Here is a 26,983-nt window from a genome sequence, read left to right as displayed (position 1 = left end):
TCGCACATACAGATTCCTCAGACCAGCGCCTCACAACGCAAACACATTTCCAAGCAGAGCACAGAGGCCTGATTATGAGACTGCCCATGACCTGCTCTCGGCCCCATGGCATCTGGCACAGACAGTACACACATGCACAACACTTGTGCTCTCTCGGTTTCACGGTCTCTCTCTCTAACATGGAGGTTAAGCGATTATGCATTTCACTGATCTATAAATCAGCATAAACTGAATAGGAGAGCAAAGGTACAAAAATGCTTCCATATGAAAGCAGAGACAGTTTTTTTGTTAGTTGGGTAAATCTCATAAAACCTGTCAAGAACTTTCCCAGGTCATATTTTAGCAATTATAATTGGGGAATAAAAAGCCTATTGGAGGAGCATTGAATTATTTGAATTGTGGCATCATTTAAAGGGATAGTGATGCTAATAAATATTATGGAAGTCAATGAGGACCAGCAACTGTTTGGTTTCCAGCAACTGTTTGTCAGTTAATTTAATATCTTCTTTTGTGTTCAGCAGCAAATCATGCAAAATCATTTTTTCTTTTGATTTTGTGTTAAAATATGGCCCAGAATCCCACACATATATTTTTCCTGAGATTTTCCCAGTTTGTCAGTCTATTTGAGAGCAGTGTGATCTACAGTCTTCATACGGTTCAGATTAGGATAACAGAACAAATAGTTTGGCACGGCCTCCCCAAATCTGCACTGCCTCTCATGAGAAACAACCTGTAGAGGCTGAATGATTTGCACGATCACACGTATGTTTGGCAAGCTCAGACGTCAGGCCTTTCAGAGCTTCCATTGAAAGCAGCTGGTCCTATTATTAATATGCAGGGTAGGAAATGCAATTTAGGCCAATTTCTCAACATTACTGACCCACTTCCTGCCTGATCGTTTCCCATTAAGATTCCAGTGAACTTAAACGTGTGTCGAAACACTCTGTGTGTATGTACCCGTGCATGTGTGTAATTATTTGGATCTCAGTTGGTCTGAGTGTTGTTGGGATTTAAATACAAAATACATAAAGAACATATAAAGCATCTGCTTAAATGACCAAAAAAACAATGCCATATGTTAAACCTAAAAACATGAATGAAAGTTTTTCATTATAATCTATAAAAGAATGAAACAATTTTAAAGTTACATACTCTTAACTTGTGAATTCTTCTACAGCATATATATCTGCAAAACATTTTCACAAATAACAGTAAGAATTATTTCACTTATATTTTCATATAATGTCTTATTCAACATCTTTTTGCATTTACGTGTTTTTGATTGTTTAATGTATTTTCATTACAAATGCGACTATTATATTTAGTCTGAATAACAAGCTCTTGACTGTTAACCAAATGCTGTGAGTCATACGCGCAAGCCTGTGTGCGCGTCTGATCTCTAAGCTCACGAAGCTGATCTGAGGCTTTTAACATTGTTGTCCCAGCAAAATCTTCAGATTATAATCTACATAATCTAAAATTAAGCATCCCATAAACACTAATCCAATTACAGCGCAGACACAGACTTTCTCCCAAGAGCGTGCTGCATTTCCGGCTGGAATCATCTGTATTCAAGAGCTCTGCTAAACTACATTCACAAACAGCTACAGAGTAATGAGATCTGAGATACATCTCTGTTGTACGCGAGTACATGAGAAAGCAATGAGCGATTTCATTAGTTTCCATTCAGCGGCTCTATGGTAGCCATTGGAGGCCCCGCTGGGCGCGTTCTCTTCGACAACAAGGCCATAAGAGGGACATAACATTGAGAGAATGTGAGTCTGCCGTTTGACTCCCGCTCAAGAAGAAAAACTGGAAACGGCACTCCAAGACTCAGCATGGTGAGCCTGCGAGCTTCCAACAGCACTATGCTAAAGAGCCCTGATCAAGCTAACATAATGTTTAGCATGCTGTGAAATTGCCTGATGCCAATTTATATGCATTCTAAGTCCACGCAAGAAAAATTGCCTCTGGTGACCCCTGCAAAAGACACATTAATTCATGACCAGACAGGAAAACAATGAATTGGCACCAAAAAGCATTTTGACACTTATCTGACTTGTGTAATTGTCATTGTATTACATAACAAAATCAAATCATGCAGCATCTGTAAACAAATGATGCTAGAGCTCTTCTCAGTATCAGTGTGTGTGAGTGTGTGTATGCGTGCGTGCGTGTGCATGCATGTATTATGGCTGTCAAAAATAACATTTTAATTTCTGCAATTAATATGTTAAAACTATTTTGATGTGATTAAGGCAGCATCCATTTTATTTTCCTGGCAAACAGAAAATTGCCATTTAAACTGTTAAACAGAAAATTTATTTTTGACACTGCTAATATACACACACCATTTGCCATTGGTGTGACATTTTATCACATACTTTAAAAACATTCATACATTTGTATGTGTGGCTTAAGTTAGGGGGTTTAAACAGGTCTTGTGATCCTCATAGTGGTGGACTATGAAAATTTGAGAGGGAAAAAAATTACACAAATGTATATATGACTTAAAGGAATTAAAAATACACTGAAGTATAATTTTTTATATTTTTATACAGTATTTTTAAATATATTTAGATTCATATTTTAAACTTCAGTACAGTGAACATTTTTAATTTAGCATAATATGATACTTATGATATTTTAATTAGGGTTTCCAACCTATACACAGAAGTGGGCCTTGACATCAAAAAGTTTGAAAAACCCTGCTTTTGTGTCCAAATATGTTTTGGGGCCACTGCTGTTGCGGATCAGATCCAGCTGGTATCTAGCTGATCAGATCTAGCTTTCGGTGGGAAAATGAAAAAAACAAAAACAATCTGTTTGGTAGAAAATATCAATGAAAGAATCAAATTGCATCTACAGGCTCATTTGCTAAATGTACTGTATCATGGTTATCAGCAAATGTCTCCCAGAAGCAATATCAGGACTTTAAATGTCCAACATCAGATGAAGGTACTTGACTCACAAACATTGTCTATTCAAACCCACAATCAGCAAAGCCTTAAAGCTGTTTTTCCCCACTCACTTGAACAAAGAGCACAGTCATTTTGGCATTTGAAGCTGTAACTGTTGGTTTCCATTAGCTATTAGAATTTTTCTGTCTAAATACACTGGATCCACCCCTAAAAACACAAGTTGCAAGGTTGTGATGGCACCCAAAAGGGACATCCAACCCTCATTATGCACCCAAAACAATTTATGTTTTCCTGGAATCTCTGACCTCAGCGTCCAGTAATGCTCCATCATCTAATCATACACCCCCTCATTACATGTGGACTCGAGAGAGCCTGCTAGAAACATTTCAGACAACAGCTAGCTTGAAGAGGAAAAAAACAACATAATAATAAAGTTCTAAAAGCCACCGTGACCTCTTCGGAGTGTCACAAAACTCCCAAAGGATCTCCAGCTTGGGTCGAGGTGCCAGGAATGAGGAATGGTTTTGTCCTTTCAAAAGTGGTTCACCATCTTTCTTTCCAGGTCATGCTAGTTATGCTCGGAAATGTGCTTACCAAAAGTGGCTGGCCATTACTCACAATGATTTAACAAGTATTCATGGAAATCACAAGATTATTGCTGAGCTTTTCCTGCATAATCTCGAGACGGACTGTAGTTCTCCAACCCCGCTGAAAGACCTGTGAACATGTTGTTGCCAAGTACTGTATGCAATGTTCCTGGAACAACATTCTAGTCAAATAGTCGCAACTCTAATCTTAACCTACCCCTAAAATCATAGGGCAAAGCTAAATTATTAATAAGAATGTTGTTTAAGCTAAAAACCAAACCCCATCATTAACCCGAAAATTTCACTGGTTGACAGGAATGTTTTCACACAACCAACAAGACGCTGATCCAAAAACATATTATACTTGATGAAAGCACTAGCGTTCAGCCTTCTTAAATAGCTTAATCAGCAACATTTTTGATTGTGGTTCACCGACGATTTAAAGACCTGTGAACGTGATGTCAAGTACAAACCACTCCTAGATCAATATCAAATGCCATCCTCCTAACCCTAACTTAAAACTAAAATCAAAGGGCAATGACTATCTGATAAGTTGTTCAACCCCTAAACCAAAGGTTAACAATAAAATATGTTTTGGTTGATAGGAATGTTGCTCCAGGACAAACTAGGTTGATCATAGTTAATTTCGACATAATGAAATATTGACTACATTTAAAAGATATTTATTTTCATTAAAAAAATATGGCTTTAACACTAATATTTATGGAAAGTGTCCCCACTTGCCTTCTTAAATAGCTAACCATTGGAAAAAGTGATGGCTGACCAGCTCAAAAGAACCAAACCAAAACTAACTAGCCTGCAAATGCATGCTGGTTAAATCTAAGCAGGTCTTTTCAGCAGGGAAGGTGTAACTGGCTTTTCCCAGCTTGTGTATGCGGATGTTTTTTAAGCCTTTGTGGAATATGAAATAGACTAATGTTTTTTGGATCCATCCCATTGCCCACCACCACATGAAACAACAAATACAGCTGCATGCGCAGCCTGGCAAATAGTGCCGCACATAAGCGCACACCCACAAACACACACTGCGCTCTTGATCACAACCACCTACCATCCCACACACACTCCATACGCGGCTCCCACACAAACACACATCAATAAATAATTACACCGACAATTAGATGGGGAGCACTCCAAGCATGACCTGTTAAGAGATTTGCAACCTACACACATAGTCGCCATGTGAAAGGCTTGGATGGGGGGGGGAGGGGTCATTTTTCTTACTACCCAGTTAACTGGCTGACTTATTGATTTAAAATTACCATCACAGAGAGCTCATACAGTTGTCTACACTTTATTTGGCCGCTCACAAGGCCTCGTTTGATCTGAATAGCTTATGTTAAGGCTACAAAGAACCAGGGAATGCAAATTTTGCCCCATTATAAGCACATTCACAATGGGAACATCCACACAGGGACGCAGTGATACGATACTACTATCGGATACTGAGATCATGTTCTTGTTTCGGTTCCACCACTTTCTCCCTGTAATTTCTGGTTGGTTCTCCACAATATCAGCAACTACCAAATTCTGTAGAAAGTATCTGTACTCATTCTTGGTCTCTGAAAAGGTATTGGTGCACCCATTTGGAATGAATAGATATTTACAGTCAATGTTCTTTCATTGTTTCCCCTTTAAAAAAGAAAAATCGACAAAGGATTCCCTTAATCTCAAACCTGTGTTCCGAAGCACAATAAATAAGACTATGGAAAAACGATTAGCCCCGAGGCTATTGAGGTGGATATAGTTTCATCTATATGATTTTTCAATATCCAGTCATCTCTGATCAATACCCTGCAGGGAAGGAGGCACAGATGGGAAGCCATTAAAGTGTAATCCAGTACAATATCTTTTTTGCCTGTCCGTGAAAAGGTCCCGCGTGGACTTGTTCTCTCATTTCCTTGAGCAGTTCCTCAGGGAGTCAGAAAGAACTGAAGTGAACACCAACAGCAAGCAAATGATATTCAATGTCATGATTAAAATCACAAAGTCTTTCATCTGGGAAGTTTTCAATAGCATCTGAGATTAAAAGACAAGACAGAAAATCTTTCAGCCGTCAGTCTGAGGGAAAAACAGAACTGAACACTAGAAGGATAACTGCTAGCAATCAAAATCACCAGGCAAGTGATCAACCGAGATAAGTGATAATGTAATTATGCAAAGCAGCAAAGGGTAAGGAGTCGGTCCTGGTGTATTTTCCTTCATCAGTTAAACAACAATTTGTCTCAGTGCCACAGACAGAATCAGCTAAAAGTCGTTCAATAATGACGAGATGTTCTCCCGAGAAGGCGATTCTCACTGTTTTCAAGTACGGAAATGTACTGTTGTTATTGTGTTGTTGTTGTGCTCATTAATATCATCTGTGGACACACATAAAAACTCATTAGCAATGCTAATACTTTTTTGTTTTGCCACCCCCCACCCCCTTTTCTTTCTCTTTTTTTTTTTTACGGGCACAATTCAGATGGTTAGAAACCAGCTTGCATCTGGCACAGAAGGTGACCTGGAACTTTTAAAAGTTCCTCGGTTGTTACAGCCGCCATAAAATCGAAACATTTGAGGGAGAGTCTGCCGCGCAAGTCGCATGGAAATAGACGGAAAGACGCAATCAAGCAGAATAATCTCAATATCCTGCAGATCAATAGGTTTGAAAATATAAGAAAGACTCACATCAGCATCTGAATAGACAAACTTTGGCAGCAAAGTACAAAATCAGTCTTCTTCCAAATGCATGGCGCCTCAAAATGCTGCATCCTAATGTTTTATTGAATCATTTTAGAAGCCCTTGCTGTGTATGAACAAAAGTGTCCATTATAAGTTATTTTTTTTAAAGAAAATGCCAAAGAACTGAATTACAGTGGAAAAGTTCCACTGCCAGCCTTGATAAAAAGCAGAATAGAGAAGAGAATCGGTGTGTAATTATTATTTGACTCTGCTGTCGTATCCTTGATGGATTGCAACACAGTATAGCAGATGGTAATCAAGCACCATCATGTACGGGTTCTCATTTCCATATATGCATAGCTTTACCATGAGCAATGGGACAGGTGGGCAGAAGAAAGACGTCAAAAGCGCTTACTGTCTGTCTGTCTGTCTGTCTGTCTGTCTGTCTGTCTGATTGCACGCATCTCTCGTCGTCTGTTTGCCTGCGTGTGTATCTCCCCTAAAGCCTTCTGAATTATGAAAGTGTGCTTTGTGATTGGAAAATGACAACATTAATTGCTTGTAAGCAGAGCGCGGAGGCAGAGGGATTTTTGATCATGCGCTGATTGTGATGGGCTATAAATGAATAACACAAGGTGAGTGAGGGTGAATTATTCATAAGCTGGAAGCTCCTTGCCGGTGGAGGACCCTCAGAGCGTTATCTTTTCATCCAATTCAGCCAGCCGTGCCGCCGTCATTACCAAGGCAGATTGCTCCAGGCCCGTTATTATAATGGCAGCAGTTATTATCGTTAATGCCACTGTCAGTTATTCGTCGACGGAGTCTACCACTGTGGCCATTCCACCCTCAAATTCTGCATTAGAGGTTAGAGCATATGGTTTACACTACCCACAATGCACTATAAAAGCAACTGTTAAGTCTATGCAGGAGGCAAAGTAAGGCCCAAACACATTAAGGAAGTACATGAACACAAATGTAATTTCCAAAATGTGTCAGAAGCCAATTCAAAGCGTAGCACAAATAAGCATTGCACTGCAACAGCAGGCATCACATTAAAAGTAGTCTTTCAGATTATTTTCATGACAGAGCAACAGGGGATAGTTCACCTTCAAAAAAAGTAATTTTCAAACATGTACACATTGCTTTCTTCAGTAAGACACAAAAGATATTTTGAAAACTGTCTCCTTACAAAATACAAGCGCAAAAAAAATAAAGCCCCAAAATGTGGCCCGATGTTGTTTGGATCCCAACATTTTTCAAAACATCCTGTGTTCCGCAAAAGAGAAAAATGCACACAGGTTTGGAATGACATGAAGTTGAGTAAATTGCAGTATTTTTATTTTTGGGTTAGCTATCCCTTTAACATGGACACAGCAGAAGTAGGACCATCTTCTTAAACAACTAATGCAACAGCATTAGTCTCCCTGTTTTCTTTAATTTTCTGCCAATTTTCTTTAGAAAAGTACAATTTTGTCTTTTAATGAACGACTTTTTTTAGTATAATATCAAGTATTTATAATAAAATAATAAAATAAAGCAAAAAAGTTCTCAATCAAACCTGCTTTTGAAAGAGAGACTATGACAGCTGAATAACAGCAGGTCTCTTTAACTGTGATATATAGTCTGATAGTGATTACTATTCAGCATTTGATGGATGGTAAAATAAATTATTGCCTAGTTTGAATTTTAGAGCTTTGATGTATGTGCTACTAAACGTTTGATCAGAGCAGATATTGCCGTTATAAACTGAAGCAAATATTATGTTTTCTCATTTGGGGCATTTAATAAAAGTTGTCGTTGAAATGTAATAATTCATAACCCACTAGTGCTATGACAAAATACTGTAGATTAGGTGTCATGGCATGAGAATTGTGAAACAATAACTACATTACTGAGACTGCATCAAAATATATCATAATACTACATGAGAAGTCAGCACACTTTCTCGATCCTTATCTGCCTCCCTCCCCTTCATCTTCCTTTCTTTCATAATAACCATCTCCATCCTTCTATTTTTTATTACTCTCACAAGTCTCTGACTCGATCCATCAGCCAAAATGTGTTTCCTCTTGTATGTCTGAGTAAAGTCGAATCACCCAGGAACATGATGCACATAAAATAGAAGGGAGGATTTGGGCTGTTCTCTGGGAATAATCCCCTCATTCTGTGCTAGAGCATTGTGTTCTGTGTAGAACAGCCAGCTTGGCTTTTTCCTACGAGGGCCTATGTAGAGAGTGCAGCTAAGAGTGCTGTTGATTAGCAAGTAAGCTAAATGCCTGCACGCTAACCTCTCTGTGGCTGTCCACATTGTTCTAACACTCGAACAAAGGTCCCAAGAGAAATTGGACAACAAAGACAGGACAGCTTTAAGAGTTTAAATCAATTAGCACTTGAGGAAATGGACACATGTGGCAAGAGAGTGCTAATCCTATAGACTGAGCTAATGATGTGGCTAGGCTAGTTAATCTGAGGGTTTCCCTGTTAAGCAACATTGAGATTCTCAGGGCCTGCATCCATGCACACGGACACGACATTCCCAACTGCTTTACCACACCAATGATTTGAAAATAACATGTGTACTATAATGAATGTATTGATTGCTACAACACCCATCAAAACTGGGACCGCGTTGGGGGACTTAAGTTACTTCAATTAATTTGCAAACAAACAAGACTAAAATCAACAGAGCACCTGGCATCTTCCTCGTTAATATAACAGTATGGTAACACTTTATTTTGACTGTCTACTTTACACATTCTACTAACTATCAATAACTTTTCAACTACATGTCAACTAACAGTCATTAGAGTATTAGTAGACTGTCTTCTTGGTATCTGTGTACACTTTATTTTGATGGTAACTTTGCAAGTACATGTCGACTAATTCTACTAACCATAACCCTACCTAACTGTCTACTAATATTGTTGAGAGTTAGTTGAGATGTAGTTGCAAATTAATAAGAGTTAGGTAGGTGACATGTATTTGCATAGTTACTAATAGTAAGCAGAATGTCTAAAGTGGACTACTGAAATAAAGTGTAACAAACAATATAGTAAGTGTGACTTACTGAGTTGATGCAGTTCAGTTCCTTGTTGAGGAGCCAGGGCAGGGACAGTTTACCTTCACCCCGGTAGCAGGATTGGATCCTCTCCTTAATCTTTTCCTTGATTTTACGCAGTGTAAACAGGCACAGGGCGGATTCTTTCGGTGGCTTCGACCGGTTTTTTTGGCCCTGAGCAAAAACAATAAACAGCACCTCTTCCTGTTCAGAAATGCCCAACGACCGTGCCAGCTTGGCACCAGGCCGACTGAGGTAGGCGTCTTGAACCAATCGATATTCCACACCATCCTTGGTACAGCCAATAGGAAACTCCACGTAGGAGTAGAACTTGGGGTCATCCACACAGAGGCGGACAATCTTGGAGGTGAAGAATTGTTCACCACTGGCATCCGGCGAGGTGAGTTGGGTGTCCAGTTGGAGAGTTAAGTAGTAGATGAACTGCTCACTGTTGAAGCCATAGACGTAGTAGATATCAAAGGTAGGGAACTTGGAAAGGGTGTCGGATGGAATCTTGAGCTGTGAGGAGACAAACTCATCCTGATAGACGAAGCTGAACATTTCAGCATTCTCCTCATTAGCCATCAGCTTACGACTCGAGAGAGTCGGGAAGTACTCTGATTTTCCTTCGATGGGTGTACCTACAAACAGTTTTCCGCTGTCTTCACCTTGGGTTCCACTAATAACCACTCCTGACATAGTGCCAGCCTCGGACACACTGGAAAGGTAGTGCTCCTTGCGGTGATGCGGCTCACCCAGTTTGAAGAGGTCATCCAGTCTGAGGAACTGGCATATACCCTGCGAGGTGCTTCCACATGCAATGAGCCTGTTCTGCCCTGAATCCAGAAGCAACAGCTTGTTGACATTGCTAGTCTGTGATAGCTCGTGAGGGCAAGACTGAACTCCAGGTGGTGGGTAACATTTCTCATTATCCACCACAGGGCCGGTAACATGGCTTCGGAGCTTGGTCAGGTTGCTGGAGAGCTTGTAGATCCAATTGACAGCACCAACGTAGACTTCACCCGTTTTGTAATGGACGACCAAATGCGTAAGCCCTCCCTCTGGTGGGATGAAGTTTCGGAAGGAAGAGAGGTTAACCTCGAGCCCCCCATGTTGAGGGAGGAACGAGAGGAAGAAAAGGAGGAGGAAAGCCTCACAAGTAGAGGCGGGAAGGGGCCTCCTCCCATACGGCAGCATTTTTAATATCTTTCTGAGAGGAAGCTGTAGGCCAGGTGATCCGTTCACCTTTCTGATCCTGGGCCTGGAAAAAACCTGGACAGCGTCTGTCAGTCTACGTTGAGGAGAGCAACTTATTGACCCAGTGTCCTCTCTGCTCTCTCTCTCTCTCTCTCTCTGCACGGAGCTGTCGTCTACACCATCATCTGCAACGCCATGGCCGCTAGCCCTGCAAGGGTAGAAAAACACATCATGAGTGCTGGGAAAAAAAACAGAATAGAACATTGTCTATTGATTTGACTAGAGTTTAAAAGTTCTGCCTGCCCAAAAGAAAAAATAACCAATAATACATAAACATAAATATCTTACAGTGGGGCCCTGGGTGGAATCCTATACAACATTTAATGAGTGTGTCAAGCTTGCAGACAGCAGTGCACTCCACAAACTCCACACTGAGAACTCGTCTGATAGACCTGCTGTGCCCTTAAATATTTCACACAGTCTGTGCCAACTCAGCTGGCACAAAAGGGAAGCAAAGGAGCGAGAATAGAGTAGGAGAGAGTATGGGAGGTGAGGAATGAGGAACGAGTAAGTGATGCCATAACTGTAGACTGGTTTACCAATTCACCTTGAAGAACACCATAAGCTCAGAAGCATCAGCAATAAACGCTCTCATTTCCTCTCACGCTTGCTCAGAGAAGCCATTCAAGTTGACCCCGCATAAAACAAAAGTACTTTCCTTGAACTGTGGGAAAACGTTCTGAGTTTAAAATACCACAGTACAGACAACACACCCTCTTGGCTCGACCACAGGGCTGCGGAAAGAGAGACAATCCATCAAATTTGCTCTAATTGAAAGTCTAATGACATTCATGTGATCATGGGTGATGAAGAGGAGCTCTGGGTGTCCAGCTACATCCTCAGAGTGCAAAACCACTTAAACAAGGGCAATATCAGGTCTCTCATCTAGCCAGCAGCAGGGACTGTCTGCTGCTGTGACCTTCTCCAGTGTTCAAAACAGAAGCATCATTGTATCTCAGATGACATTTATCTCACTTCACAAGACTATTGAGCGAGGAGACTGCCTCTGGGTCTCATTCACCGCTCAATGCTGTGAGCCATACTGTGGGCTGACTGTCATGCGCAAGGCTACGAAACAACTGTGCAAGAAAGCAGATACACATGCTGGCAAAAACTCATACATCAGCACACATCATATACTGTAGGACAGGGCTCTTCAGCTCCAGTCCATGAGTGCCAGTGTCCTGCAGGCTTTAGTATCAATCCCAATTTAACCCACCTGACTGTGATTCGCAAGTAACTCTGAACTCCTTGATTAGCTTGTTCAGGTACTGTATGTTTTGTTTAGGGTTAGTGCTAAACTCATCAGGACACTGGCCCTCCAGCACTGGAGTTAAAGAGCCCTGCTGTAGGACAATCTGATACACATCACAATTTGCAGCATGGGGGAAAAACCTATTCAAATTATTTTTTTTATTTTTTTTATGTCATTTTAGTTGATAATTTGAAAAAAGACAAAAAGGTAACAGCTTTTTTTGTAAAAATTATTTTAATTAAAATGTATCAATTACTGTAATGAGGCATTAGTGAACATTTTAGCAATTTTGTTGATATCAACACTGCTTGTCACAATACTGTATTGATATACTCAAAAGTATCAACAATTTGAGTGATTATTTTTCTTTTTTTTTTACATTTATACAGTTGGCAGATGCATTTAGCCAAACAACTTCCTGGGAATCAAATCCATGTCCTTGGCGTTGCTAGCACCATGTCCTACTCTTTGAGCTACAGGAATGCACAACACTTTTTACTTTGAACTTGTTGGTAAAAAAAAAAAAGAGAGAGAGATTCAGAGTAAGTCTGCAAGAAGACAGTTTAGATTTTGCAAGTGCATGCAATATTAGAATAAAAAAGGCACTGAAACAATTAAAAAAAAAGAAAAAGAAAAATACGATAAATAAAAACAGCGTTATTTGAGGCACTCAGAAAGAATGTCTTCAAAACAAGTCAGATTTTTCAGCTATTTTTAGTTTATACCGTTTCACTGTATTTGCTGTGTAATGTAGTGTGCTGACAGGGGTCCAAATTTCTCTCCGCTGTATTGATCATCACAGCTGAGCTCTTCTCAGCTCAACTGACTCAGAGTCAGCACTCCTAGGTGCATTTTGGCTCTGTAATAGAGGGACACTGTCAAAGCTAATTCCCAGCAGTAAAAAACACAGAAAAATTGCCTATAAATAACCAAGTAACTAACTTAATAACTCCACAACACACTTAAAATTGAATTTATCAGTGCCGCACCTGACCCATTATCAACAATAAAAAACAAAGCTGTCAGAGTTTTGACTTATCTGGGACAAAGATATGCTAATGAGATGGCAGAAACTGCTTAAACGCAGATCCAAGTGTCCACTTATTTTAACTCAGAAAATGAAAAGAAAAATAAGAGAGAGAGAGAGAGACTATAATAAACTGAAAATTCAGCAAAATATATACATGTGCTGCAATTTATAATACTGCACAGCAATGCTATTTGCGTGGGATAGAGCAATTAGGATATCCCACCCACTTGCTCCAAAAAGGCCCACACCAAGGATAAAGGTGAAATTGGATGAATCAATTAGAGGAGGTATGGGAGTTGCATGGCACCTTCAGGATAGCAAAACCTGCCTGGCTAGGAAAATGGCTGGCAGGACCAAGGTATCCACGATGATTTATTGCTTGTGGCACATAAATTACAGCACAAGCCATGAAAACGGCACCTCATACTTAAGCAAATTTATACAGAGCGCCTCTTTAACATGGAGGTCACATCGCTGAGCATTGTGGGGTAGAAAGCATGCAGGACTGTGATGGCCACAACTAAACCACCCAGAGAGGCTCTGCATAGCAGGATCTGCTTTCTATTACAAGCACGCAGACACACTCACATACATCAATACATAGAGGCCTTAATCCACAAACACACACAAGCTGGGCTTTCTTTATTATTCTGCTTCAGTCTTTATGTCTGTCTGTCTTGAAATCTTAATGCTGTCTGTCTTTCATTCTTTCTGTTTGACATTCATTAATTCTGCCTGTCTGTATATCATTTTTGTCCATCCTTTCTCTCTTTCAGTCCTTCTGCCTACCTACAATTAATTACCACCACTATTATCAGGTGTCTAAACATGAAAACAGATTCTGAACTGCATAATAAAGGAAATCCGCAGTAAATACAATTTATGTAATCAAATTAAGATTTCAGATTAGTGTGATAAAATGAGTGCACGAAACGAAAATGTGTACAGGACAAATATTTGACTATTATTACTGTTAAGCCACGCAGGCATATCAAAAACCAAACCCCTGGAAGACTCTCTACTGATAAGAAACAACAAGAAGAAGAAAAAAAACATTTGCATGTGCACCCGAAAAAACAGCTAGCCTACATATTTACAATGAAATTAGAACACCACCACTGGTATGCTTTGATATAAGTCAAGATATTAAAACCAGACAGACTCGATTTAGCCTACAATTTAAAAAAGCAATAATAAACTCAATCCAGCGAGACCCCCAATGAAAGTGATATTTTAACAAAGCTACACTGTGACTGTGATCGCAGGGGATGATAGAGGAAACAATGACTTGTTGACAGCATGAAATGATTTGCAAAACAGTCTTGGAACGACATGTCATCTCATTCAGCTAAAAAGAGGATATAGCAACGCAAGTTTGTTTCAGTCTAGGTGGCCAATTTTCAGTGTGAATGCTGCAATGCTAAATCACAGACTGTGCTAATGTTATGAGGACGACGATTTAGAGGGATGCAGCGGGCCTGGCTGTGGAAATAACTCCTTCATGCCAGAGAGGAGAAAAGCTGACGGCAACAATGGTGGTTAAAAGGTGACAACGACTGCAATTTCTGCCGTTCCTTAGCTTAGCCTAATGTACACATATTTTAAAAGGCAAAAACAGCCAAATAGTAACTTTTCCCGTGAGAGTTGATGACAAGAAACTGCATATGCAACAGATTTAACGAGTGAGGCAGAATATTTAGAAGGAGAGAATTTAGGAAAGAAGATGGATTTATGAAACATTCTTAAGATTGCTATTTTCTTACGAATAAAATGAAGAAAATTTCATATTATCAAAAACTTTTCTTTAGAATAATTGTAAGAAAAAATAAGAAACTTACTCATCCTCATGTCGTTCCAAACCTGTAAGACTTCTGTTCATCTTCGGAACACAAATTAATGTTTTTTTTTAATTAAATCTGAGAGCTTTCTGTCCCTTCATTGAGAGCAACGCAACTACCACTTTCAAGCAGCAGAAAGGTAGTAAAGATATCATTAAAGTAATCCATGTGGTTTAACCTCAGTTTTATAAAGCGGATAACCCCACATAATTTAACACTTTATTAACAAAATGCGTTTCAAAGCTATAGCGTAAAGCTCACAATTTCATAAAAAATATCTTCATTTGTGTTCCGAAGATGAACGAAAGTCTTATGGGTTTGGAGTGCCATGAGGGTGAATAATTAATGGCACAATTTTCGTTTTTGGGTGAACTATCCCTTTAAGAAGAGTCTGAATTCCTAATAAGAATGTTTAACCTCTAACTTGTCTTAAATCCCCAAAGGAGTTTAATGAATTTATTGGGGTGTTTTTTCTTTAAGTATTAAGCATTACAAGACAACACTAGCTATACATATTTCACATTACTAGGGTTGTGCACAAGTGACACCAATGACAATAAACTCAATACAACAAGATGAAGGCGTCAGCTAAGACATTAAAAACTTACCATAGTATAAAATCTGTTAAGTTGAGTATATAAAACACAAACCAACACATTCTCACATGTGAAAGGGAATTTAAATCTCGGCGGTTTCACAACAAGAAGCTGCGCAATGTTGTGACATCATTGATTCTTACTGTGAGTGACGACACACTGACCATTCCCGAATGTGGCATCTACACATTTATGGTTAACCCTTAAGGCTAAAGTTAGCTAGCATACTACTCTTAATGGATATTAAAATTGGCAGTTAAATTTCTGTTCTCTGAAGAACAGACAACATCCATTTGCTTATATCCACTTCCGCATATGATCATGCGAGTTGCTCCCTCTGGCATAATAATCTTAATAATATCTTGTAGTGTGTGTTGTGCCTCGATTGAGAAAAGATAATCTGTAAAGATTCTCCTTATGAGCATGATGCAACCAGATTTCATAATATAAAATATAAAAAAATCCTGAAGTCTGAGCCTGTCTTCAAGAATGTTTTGTGAATCTGGCCTCTGGGGCCCACTACATAAACTGCTAAGACTAATCTTACAAGTTAGTCGCAAATTGTTTTCTTTAAGACTGTTGTTCATAACATTTTTGATTCAGTTACATAAAAATGTAAATTGGCCTAATTTGATTTCAAAAAGTAAGATTGACTGCCCTTTGACTAAATGCTAGTGGGTCATGTATTTTTTAGAAAATGTACATAGTTTCAGTATTTTTATTAAATATAAAAGTTATATTATTTATGCTTTTAATAATTTATAATGCTGTTGTTATAAAATAAAAGATTATGAATCAGCTAATGAACCATGAGGAATAAGACAAAATCAATGCAGACAAATGTGGCTTATGCACAGCATAGAACACAAAACAAAACATTTGCTCTGCTTCTCACTCATTGCTAATTGCTAATCTAATACTGCCAGACTAGTCCTGCCCTGTTTAAATGACCAAAGAAAGTTGCACTCCGCCTCCATTCAGGTCTTTTGACTCTACCCCACTCTCTCTCGTGCTGAGGGTGCGTATTGTTTGGGTTTGACTAATGGCCGTGCAGCGGGGAGGGCCCGGTGTCTGCAGGAATAGAGGACACTGAGGAGGTGATTGTGCATCAGGCCTGTTGCACTGTGGATGTGCCAAAATCAGAGAACACTGTCCTCCATTTATAGCGTCACTCCTTAGCGTGTGACCCACTGACACCATGACAGCTGCCCCCTCCCTCGCCCCCCAAACCACCAACAACTTCGCACAGCAGGTTCAACAGCACCCTAACATAAACAAGTGCATTTTGGGAAGAAAAAAAAAAAGGTGCCAGATTTGCATGACACAATATATAAATGGTTTATAGCGGATTTTACTTATGGACCCAGATATTTACAGCCCAACACAGAATAAAAACCTTAAATCAAACATTGAAATGTATTATTATCACCATGAACTGCACAAACATGACAAGCTAATTTAGCACATTTCAACAGTTTTAGGTTTTTGGCTGCCAATAATTCACTTCCTAAAACACATTGTGGTCGGCACAAATCATGTTTGTCCTTGTTGTACATTATGGGTTAAATTTGTTTTGTTCATGGTTTGAACATGGGGCATCTCACAAACACATAATCATGCTGGCAGCTGATTAATTTGGCCATTTTCTACTAAGTGACAATCAAATTTGTGCCAAAATACTGTAGATTTTGATTGGACGCATGGACTCGGGAGGTCAACAGCAGAAGTGGGAAGTGTTTTCACCTTTTTTTCTTTTTTTTTTACTGTCCACCAGTTAAAATCAAACTTAACATGCCACACCATGTCAGAAATGAATCATGTCCTTAGAATAAACAGTGTGGGATGAGTTATGAGTTTAAAACTTAGATTTAAGAGTTTTGAAAAACTGAGTATGTGTAATAATTATGGCCTTAGCAAGCACCACAAACTCTAAAGATACACAATGTGAAATGATGTGCAGCTAAACTTACTTGCTTCCTAAAATCAAAAACTGCTGTGTTATTATATGGACTAAAGACAGAGCAGAAGAAATCACAGTCACAGTGGACATAAATTGTGAGCTATGGGAAAAGACACGGCACTTCAAGGGAAAAGCCATCAAGTCTAATAACTGGATCTTTTCACGTTGCTGTAAATGTTGCTACTGCAGCAGTTCGCTTATGTTATCCCTGCCCCAGATGACACAACTGTGACCAACCTACACTACAAGACATCTAGTCATGACATATTAACACATGCCTGTAATGATGCAAATATTTATTGTAAGAAAACATATGGTCAGTATGACTGTGAGAAGTCATCCATATTTACTATACACAAAAATGCTTCATACAACCATGGATCCTGCACTTTGGTGCCAAGTTGATGATATTAAAATAAAATGAAATCAAAACATAAAACAAGCAAAGTAAAAAATAAGTCAAATAAAACCAAAGGTAAATAAAGTAAAATAAAAATATATATATATAATGAAAGAATATATAAAGTATGAGTAGTACAGACTCAATTGTTTTTGTTCAAGTGACAGAAAGCCAATATGTATCAAAAAATTAGCTGATATATATACAAAATGACTGATACCATAGTGCATTGTGTAAAAGTATACAATATTTGATATTAATGCCAATAATTTTATAATAACTAATAAATTATATCAAAACAAATGCTATTTCTTAATATATTAATATTTAACTTTTTAAATGACTGCTCAACAGCATTGTCGTTTCTGCTGTGATATTAAAAACCATTTATTGTGACCACATTAGCATATTTTCACATAGAGGTGTGTACATGTGCAAATGAATGAATACACTTGTAAGAAACTGTAAGGAATACACAATCACAGTGTTTGTAACACCCACAAACCTAGATCAACAGACACATCCCATTCCATCTCTGGTTGTGTTAATAGATCCACGTCCATTACCACACCTCAGTGTCTGGGCTACAGCTCCCACAGAGCCAATAAAAGCACGCAAACACTGCTGACTCAAAGTTCAGCCATCAATAAAAAGCTTCCTCCCTCCTGGGAAGCGTTTGGTTATTTCCTTCTGCAGCCTATTGCAGAAGTACGTCCACCGCATCTTTTCCTCTTTCATTAGCTCGCTCTCATCTGTTGTGCAATCGACTTCATTATGATAAACATGGCTGCAAATCAAAGTGTTTTTTTCGTAAATTCCACAATTACGATTTACGATGTCATTTCTAAACCAGCTACAATTATCCGCGGCAAATGCCAAGCTAAAACTCATGCCAGGATCAGAATGTGAAACGCTCCACTGATTCCGGCTGTGCAATGCTTTAAACTACAGGGGAGAAGGGAGCATAAAGACTTCAAATCCCATAACGGTAGCTCCCGAGCTCATGGTGTTTCATGTTCCGCAGGCCTCGCTAGCGCACATTCCATCAGGATCGCATCATTGGGCAACGGCCATTCTCTGGCCCGCTTCCCTCCGCACACTGCAAGCATGCATTGATATACGTGAGTTTGTGTGCTGAGCTTCACACTTTCGCTAACTTCACTCATTACTATGCACCCACCTACACATGCATCCATACAAACAAACATCTTTATCAGTGCTTTCATCTTAAAAGACTTATCAAGAGTAAAGTCAAGCATGAGATGAAATGGAGTGTGGTTTTGTGCGTGCGTATGCGCCTTTGCTATGTCATCTGTGTGACCTTTCTAGTCAGATATGTGCGTTCCCGGTGAACGCATTTGTGCTAACACAATTACACTCGGCTAATGAACAGAGTGGTGAGATAAAGCTGTCTGAATGCTAGCTTCATCCCACCAACTCAATCTCCTTTAAAGGCTACATGTGCATCTTTAATAGAAATGAAATTCCTCATTACACGTGCAAGCTGCTGGTGGCTCGTGGAGAAAGAAACAGACCGAAAAGAGCAAAGAACAGATGTAAATCAAACTATTTACACACTCTTGCCCATAGGCTAACCGCGGTGGTCTCGTGCTAACAGATTAGAATGGCAATTGATTCCAATTCTACTTAACGATTCAGGGTTTGTTAATTCCATTAACTTTGTATTGTTGAAGAAGAATTGTCCTAACTACAGAATTAAATATACTAAAAACTAAAGTAACACAATATTATATTTATTAAAATGAAATACCATTATAATAAATTAGTTGCAAAGGACCAATTATGTCCCTTTTCCACAAGAATGGTTCGCATTCTGGAGCCACGTAAACTGGAGCCTGTTGCGAACTGGCCACTTGCTTTCACAGATTTGCGGAATGAACTGTGACGTAACGCCTGACTATGACTAGTCTAAAAAAACATTGCTCGTCCCGGGGGTTCATGCAAGAGTAACAGAGGCAAACTAGTAAGAGTCAACGCTCGGAGGTTACATTTGGTGCCATGACCCGGATGGGAGTGAGGTTTAGAGGAGTGAGTGTAACGGAGGCAAAGCTAGTAAGAGCTGTGCGTGTAAACTTCACTCCCCTGGCCTCAAAAGATGCACTGGCGACTGAAGCTAGAGAACTGCAGTCTGTAGTGTCCTTGTTAGTGTGCTCGCCTCTCATGCCAGAGACGCCGGTCGGAGCGGGTCAAGTAGGACCTTTCTGTTTTGCTGCTCACAGTACCAGGAGTGATTCTATTGAATCAGCAGCTTGCATAAACTGCCTACACTCATCTGTCCTTTTCAGAGATCAATTGAGACTGAAACTGTTGATTCACTCGCTCTCTTGCACCCTGGGTCTCTCTTGCGCACATAGCTTTATATTTCTCCATCCCCCGCTTCATTCGAAACTAGCAAGTTTTTAAGGGCCAAAGTTTAAACAATCTTTCTAGCCTGAAAGCCCCTTTTCTACAGTGGAAATGCGCCGAACGGTTCGAGAACGGACTTCAATGTGTACGATGTGATTTGTACGGAAAAGTGGAGCGTAAAGCAACTCTTACAAAAACGTATGAATGATTATCGTGCAAGTAGCAAACTAATGTGCTAAAACGTAAAATAGATACAAATTGCCATGAGTGTGTTTTAGATATGTTGTCTATTTTTTATCAATGAGTGCACATTCAATTCAGAAAGCTCATTTATAGCAATTTGGTTTGCTATGACACAGTAGATTCAGTAGCAGAATACTCTGTCAGAGTATTTAAGTACAGTTCAAAAACAGCTCTGAATGTCATGAAAATCAGAGTCAAAACCAAACCTACTACAGCTATGAAAGAGCACCGCAAAGATTAAGCAGTGTGAAAGATGTCCCTTAGAGCTTATTATAGATCTTCCACATGAGAGAGAGTCTGTGGTTTATAATGCTTATAAATTTGGCCTGGAGAACGAGAAACTTGATCCTAAGTCAGCAATTAGGGCACCTTGTCCCAGGAGTGTCTGAGCCCTACAAAGGAGTTGATCAGTCAGAGTGTGACAATTATGATGAATAGCCTCAGTACGCCAGCTGTCCGACTGCTCCTTTGGCCATTAATATTACTCGCGGCTCTACTGCAGCAAAAAGCCACTGAAGCTTTCGCTCACCCCTTTCTAGCTCTTTCAATTCAGGAATGTGTTGCCATGACAGTGACCGATGGCTCGGCAGCAGACGGGGAGCCCGCTCATCCCAGCCAAGGGTTGAGGTTGGTGTGAGAACGTGTCAGGGCCCCGCGGGCGAAGGATCAGAGACCGATCCACTGGAAAACTGGAAGCGTCTGTAGATGTGGTACTGATTAGTGGCGGGTGCGGGGGAGAGCTGCAGGTATTTCAGCTATGCTCTGCGTTTACCACAGGGGAATCCGGCTAGCGAGCAAAATTGGGCTATATGGGAGCGAGGAAAAGCAGAGATGTCAAATGTGTGATTTTTAAAGTGTGAGACCTTCCTTTTCTTTTAGCGTGAGCTGTAATTGCAAACACGTTTAGCCCTCGCGGTGCTACAGAACGTGCTTAAGACAACAAGGCCTGCCAAAGGGGTGTCTGTTCGTGGAAGGTTCCCCGTTTTGAGCCTGACAGGCTGATGAGGCTCAAAAAGGGATGCCTTACGTATATCTATGGTTGGATCAGGAAGTCGGGAAGAAAAACACCTATCGTGTCAAGGTTTACTTTTCATGACAAGGCGAAACAAAATTTGGTCAAACAAAAACAACTTACTTCTGGAATCACTTAAAGCAGTTATGAGGATATGTGAAGGTCAGGATCTTCTACAAATTAAACAAACAAAGAAGACTTTGCCAAAGCTTCAGTTACGATTATCAAATTCACTAACAGTGGCTTCAAGCAATTCGTTTTAGGATGAATCGAAACTGTTGTGTCATTCCCCATTTAAAAGCATAAGAGAGAAAAGCATCTGCAGAAGCATAAAAGCAAAGTCCTATGCCAGATGATTAAGTGAAAAAGGAATAAAAGAATAAATGACTCTCTATACAGTGCAACCACAAATGACCACGAACAAACAAAATATCAGCTACAGCACATCTGTGTGCAAGAGCAAACGCCGACGTTCATTACGAATGAGTCACGGCTCTTATCAGTAAATCATTCCACATAATGAGTTCATAATATTCTTTTATAATAATGAGGGTTTAATGTAGAGGAACGTTTTTATAATTTATTTAAAAACAACAACAACAACAAATCAGGGTTCCCAGCCTTTTTTGTCAAACCACTAATATTTGCATAAAGTAGTGTACCACCCAAAAATTCCATGTAATATATAGATTATGATTAAATAAACTATGATAATATTTTCATATAATTATTTAATAAATAGATTTAATCATTTAATAAATGATTATAAATTTAATAAATGATCACATGTAGTTATTAAAATGATTTCAAATATTTAATGTAATATTAAATAATGTCAAATTTAATTTTAAACTAATTAAATATTTAATTTATTACATGATATTTAAAACATTATATTTATAAATATTGGATTTTAAATATCAAAATAAAAATACAATTAAATGAAAATAATTTGAAATAAATAACTATTTTAATAATTTCTGCTTTAATTTGTAATAAAAAAAAAATTATTCAGCATTGGAATTTTTATTTTTAGAAAAAAAAAAATAATAATAAATGGATCCTCTTGACTAGATTTAAAGTCCACAGGGCGTTAACACTGTCATTTTGTTTGAGTGTTTATTAGAGAGCTCTAGTGTATTTTCCCCTGAGGAGAGTTTGGACACTACCCCAGTCTGGTGGCTTATATAGCAGAACAAGGGCCAGGCCATTGTTTCGTCGCTGTTTGCATTTCCCCCACCGCCAGTGCGACCGGCTCATCTGGACACGATTGAGAACTCAACAGGAAACGGGAAAGAATGGCACTGGAGTCTATAAAACTTTAAGAACCGTCTAAGGATGGCCAGTCTGCAAACACACGTGCACAAACACACACACACACACACACACGTGTGCCTGGCAAACAAACCTGTCCTGAAGTCAATCAAATGAGTAAACAGGAGAGTGCTATCATTGAGGTAACACACACTGATATCAGTGGCAGACGACTGCTGAGCAGCCCTTATGTTAAAACGCTTGCACACAAACTTACATCCGGTTTAATGCCAGCGGCACAGCCGAGGGTCGCCCGGCTCTGCTGATGGTCATTAAGGCACTGCACTGCCATCACTCACAGGGTCACAGGAGCATGAGAATCGAGCTGGAAACAGCTATATAGCAAGAGGCTAAAACAGACTAGTCTTATCTAAGCCAAGAGTGTGTGCGCAAGAGTGTGAAAGGGACAGTATCGTCGGCCGCTGTAAATACCAAACTCAAGAGGATCACACTCTCAATTATACAGCGACCCGATGGCATTCACAAAAGCAAGCCTGACGAAGACCGCTGCTGGATTTTTATCGTCACACACACAAAAATACATCTGCCAAGGATGAGGAAGTAAAGCTAGCTATTAACCTACTCTTCCTTCCTCTTGCCCTTCAATAAACAGCGCCGCATATGTCCTTTCAGACTCTTGTGTGTTAAAATTCAAACCCACATTCGTTTTTTGCACATAAGAAATGAAGGTTTGGGATAGAAGCACATTTATAAGCAAAGAAATGGAGAAATATCTATATTGCATCGGGCCGCTCGCCAGCTCTTAGCACAACTCATTCTTCTCGCGATCATCTGGAGCGTTCTGCCGAGCCTTTATACCAAACAGCATCTGCTGCATCTCACAAAAGCCCTCATCCACTGAGAGATTTCGAGCCCTAACAGCTGCGGATGGGAAGAAAGATGTGCTTATGTCTCTGTCCTTCTGAATATTAAAAACAGAGGTGTTTCAGTTTAAGCCTATAGAAAGGCCACGGTCACATTGACTTCACCTCATTCTGTAGTCAAATACATAGGGGAAGGGTGTGAAAAACTAAACTAAGGAATAAATAGAAGGGCTTTATTATAACTGGTCATACTTAGGGTAAGGTTGTTGTTGTTTTTTTAGTTTAATGTTGTAAAATTTGTGCTACAAATGGCAAGAATTATACCTCAAAAGCTGGCCTATTACTAGTGATCAAAGTACAGTTTTACCTGGCAGACAAAAAAAAATCCATGGCAAAAAAAAAAAAATACTATAGACTTACAATGAAAGACCCAAGCCATATCTAGGGATCAGAATTTCACAAAGACCTGAAGTCAGGAATCAACTACCTAGCAACCACCCAGAACACCCTAGCAACTGTATTGCAAGGTCCTGGCATACTCCAAGAAAACACTAGCATCCTACTGGTGAGTTTTGCAAAGGCAAGCATGCAACAACAACATAAATCTAGCTCAAGAACAGCAGTACAATTGCACACTCTTTTGGGCTTTTTTCCTACATTTTACTGACAAGAGAGAGCACACGTGAATTGACAGAAGAAAGAGAGAGGGAAAACAAGACAACGAACACAGACAAGATTCAAACCGACACCTTTCACAAGAGGACCGCCACTTGAGTATTCTTCAACTTTTACAAATTGGTAGTTGACAAGTCAACACCAGAATTTTATAAAACATTTATGTTTAAATGACACTGTGTTTTTAGATGCTATGTATGCTATAACTACGTTTGCCCCATTTTGTTTAAAAAAAAAACAACGTTTGACAGCTAACAGATACTCAAAAATGAAATTTGTTTCATCCTTTACACCCTCAAGTTGTTCCACCTGTATGAATTTCTTTCACCTGCTTAAAACACAAAAGAAGATAATTTGAAGAATGTCTGTAACCAAAGAGTTGATGGGCACCATTGTCTTCCATAATATTTTTTTTCAGTCATTGAGTCATTGGGGCAACTGTCTGAAGGAAACTTTGGGGAAATTTTGAAATGACATTTGAAAGTACAATATTCTTGTATTCATGTTTTAAAAGACAATAGAACTAAACTGATGAAATGCCAGATGCTTGATTTGATTTATGTGCTATTAAAATCTGGGGACATACTAAGGAAAGCTTTTTCCATATCTCCCACATAACTGCATGATGAAATTAAGACACATTGAAAAATATTGAAAAATTTCGCCAACATGAAATTCCAGATTCTTAATCTTTTAATATCTTATTCATGAAGCAACAGCCAAAAAACAAAACAAAACAAAAATTAGAAGAACCCACTTCTACTGAGCACCATATTGTGCATTCGTCATGCGTTCACAGTCTCACTAAAGACACAGTTGAGTGCTTTATGGTGCCTAATCAGTCTAGAGACAAGTATTTTCTCTTTTTTCCAGCTAAAATCTGAATTTACTGGCAATAGGCTGTCAGAAAAGTTGGATCCATTGAAAAGCTCCTTTGGGAAGCAACAAGAGGTGGCGAAGAAAACATCTTACAAACAGTGAATCGCACACCGCTCTAAACACACGTTAAATGCAGGTTGTCAGGAGAGGTGTAAAGGCGCACACCCCAACACCCCTGTGGCTGAATGCCTACTAGTCATTCCATCAGAGTGACACTTTCAAATACACACACTCACACACATGATGTCATCTTCTCCCTCGCACATTCAAATAGACACACACCTTCCATAAGCACCATAACACATTATCTCTCTCCTAGCAGAGTCTCAAAGGAGATTTACCAGTGCATCCCGCACACAAGACACTCACACTGACCCACTAAGGCACGATGACACGCGTACAGTCCGTCCCCCACGACACCTCCGGGCTCTGCAGTGAAGCATGTCAAGAGAATTCCATCTGGGGAGAGGAATTTGACCTCCGACCTCTGTTTATGACCCATCAAAGGGAAGCCTGCTCATTGGTCTGGCAGAGTAATCATTTCCAGATCGGGCCACTCAAAGAGAGTGTGTTCGAGAGGGAGAGAGAGAGGAGATTTTCCAGGGAGACAGAATGCCTGCAGCCGGCTATGTTCAAAATGCAACTTAACCAACCTCTCAGAGAGAAAAGATTAAGAAAGAAAGAAAGAAAGAAAGAAAGAAAGAAAGAAAGAAAGAAAGAAAGAAAGAAAGAAAGAAAGAAAGAAAGAAAGAAAGAAAGAAAGAAAGAAAGAAAGAAAGAAAGAACACTTATGACAATTGATAATCCATGCAAAAAAGTAAGATATAGTATAAAAAAATCTTATAAATATTATGAGCAAATTTATGCGCAGGCAATATAAAAAAAAACGAAGACGAGGATGCGAAAAAAGAGCATAGTTTTTAAACACTTATTATACGAGCCATCATGTTTTGCATTTATATAGAGCTGTCATGTCACTGTAATACTTACTGTAATACTGAGCTCTGCCTCTGACACATCACTGTCCCTCACTGACTACCTTTTGCAACTGTCTTGATAACTTTGGGTATGGAAAATCTTTGAAGTGACTACCATGAGCTGCATGAAATTCCGATATGGCTGCAAAACATCTGACCTGTATTGGATTTAGAACCACATATGGAAGTGGCACAAATCGGAATTGAAAAGATCAGATTCCATGCGTTTATGCTGTTCACACTTCATGAGAAAAACAGATCTGAGTCACATGTGAGCAACAAAAAAAATCAGATCTGGGCCACATTTGCCACTAGTCTGAACCTAGTCTGACATACTGAAGTTGTGTTCACACTGACAGCAATGTGCAGTAATAACGCAACCGAAAGTCATTCATTTTCTGTACAATTTTGACCAACCAGTGGCGAGGTTGAGCTGAGTTTGTCAGTTTATGTAAATGAGCAGGGACATAATCTGCCATCTGGAGTGCAGATTAAATGTAAAAACATCTACTGGCAATTGACTTTGCAACACTAACCATTGTAAACAGACCTTGAGAGAGTAACAAAAATGGCTGTCAAATACTAATATGGGAATACATTCTATTTCATTTCAAACTCATCTCATTTTCCCTTGCATCCGTGAGGAGTTTTTAAAGCTCACTCATTTGGAGCTGTTGTTGGCATAATCACCTTCTTAAAAAGAAGCAGTCCCTTCCTTGACTTGCTCGCTCTCAAACTGCTGGAAAATCATGATTAGCTGTTAGAAACATGATTAATGATTTCTGTTTCCCGAGCAGAAAGCATCATTATGGAATGAGAAGTTTAGTGGGCTCCCAAGAAGTCTGCAGTGACAAGGAGGTCCCCCGTCAAAGACCCCCCGTGAGGTTAGAGGTCAAGGGGCAGCAGGGATTAGGGCGACACGTCACCTCGCTTTGGGATTTCAATTAACCCTTTCACAGTCCTCTGTTACTCTGGCAACGGATAAGCCTGACACGACAGATCCAATGCGCTGGTTTCTCTCACCCGGATTAGACCTAATCCTGAATGAAAACCAACTCACAAAGCGGGCTTCCAAATCAAACCCGCCTTTAGCCCAAAACCAGCC

At 39.5% G+C, this 26,983-nt stretch overlaps 1 protein-coding gene across 2 annotated transcripts in view; it reads right to left on the bottom strand.

Annotated features, from left to right (window-relative positions):
- Nucleotides 1-26,983, bottom strand: part of plxna1a (plexin A1a) — a 203,048-nt gene that overhangs the window by 170,832 nt on the left and 5,233 nt on the right. For both annotated transcript variants that reach the window (XM_081387663.1, XM_081387664.1), the window contains exon 2: nt 9,261-10,656. In XM_081387663.1, the coding sequence (XP_081243789.1) occupies nt 9,261-10,448 (1,188 nt within the window). In that variant the 5' untranslated portion in view covers nt 10,449-10,656. The remainder of the gene's footprint in view (nt 1-9,260; nt 10,657-26,983) is intronic.

The sequence above is a fragment of the Scardinius erythrophthalmus genome (assembly GCF_964197995.2).
Source record: "Scardinius erythrophthalmus genome assembly, chromosome: 15".
Taxonomy (NCBI): domain Eukaryota; kingdom Metazoa; phylum Chordata; class Actinopteri; order Cypriniformes; family Leuciscidae; genus Scardinius; species Scardinius erythrophthalmus.
Note: the sequence above shows the minus strand (reverse complement) of the source record. Positions and strands in the feature narration are given on the sequence as shown.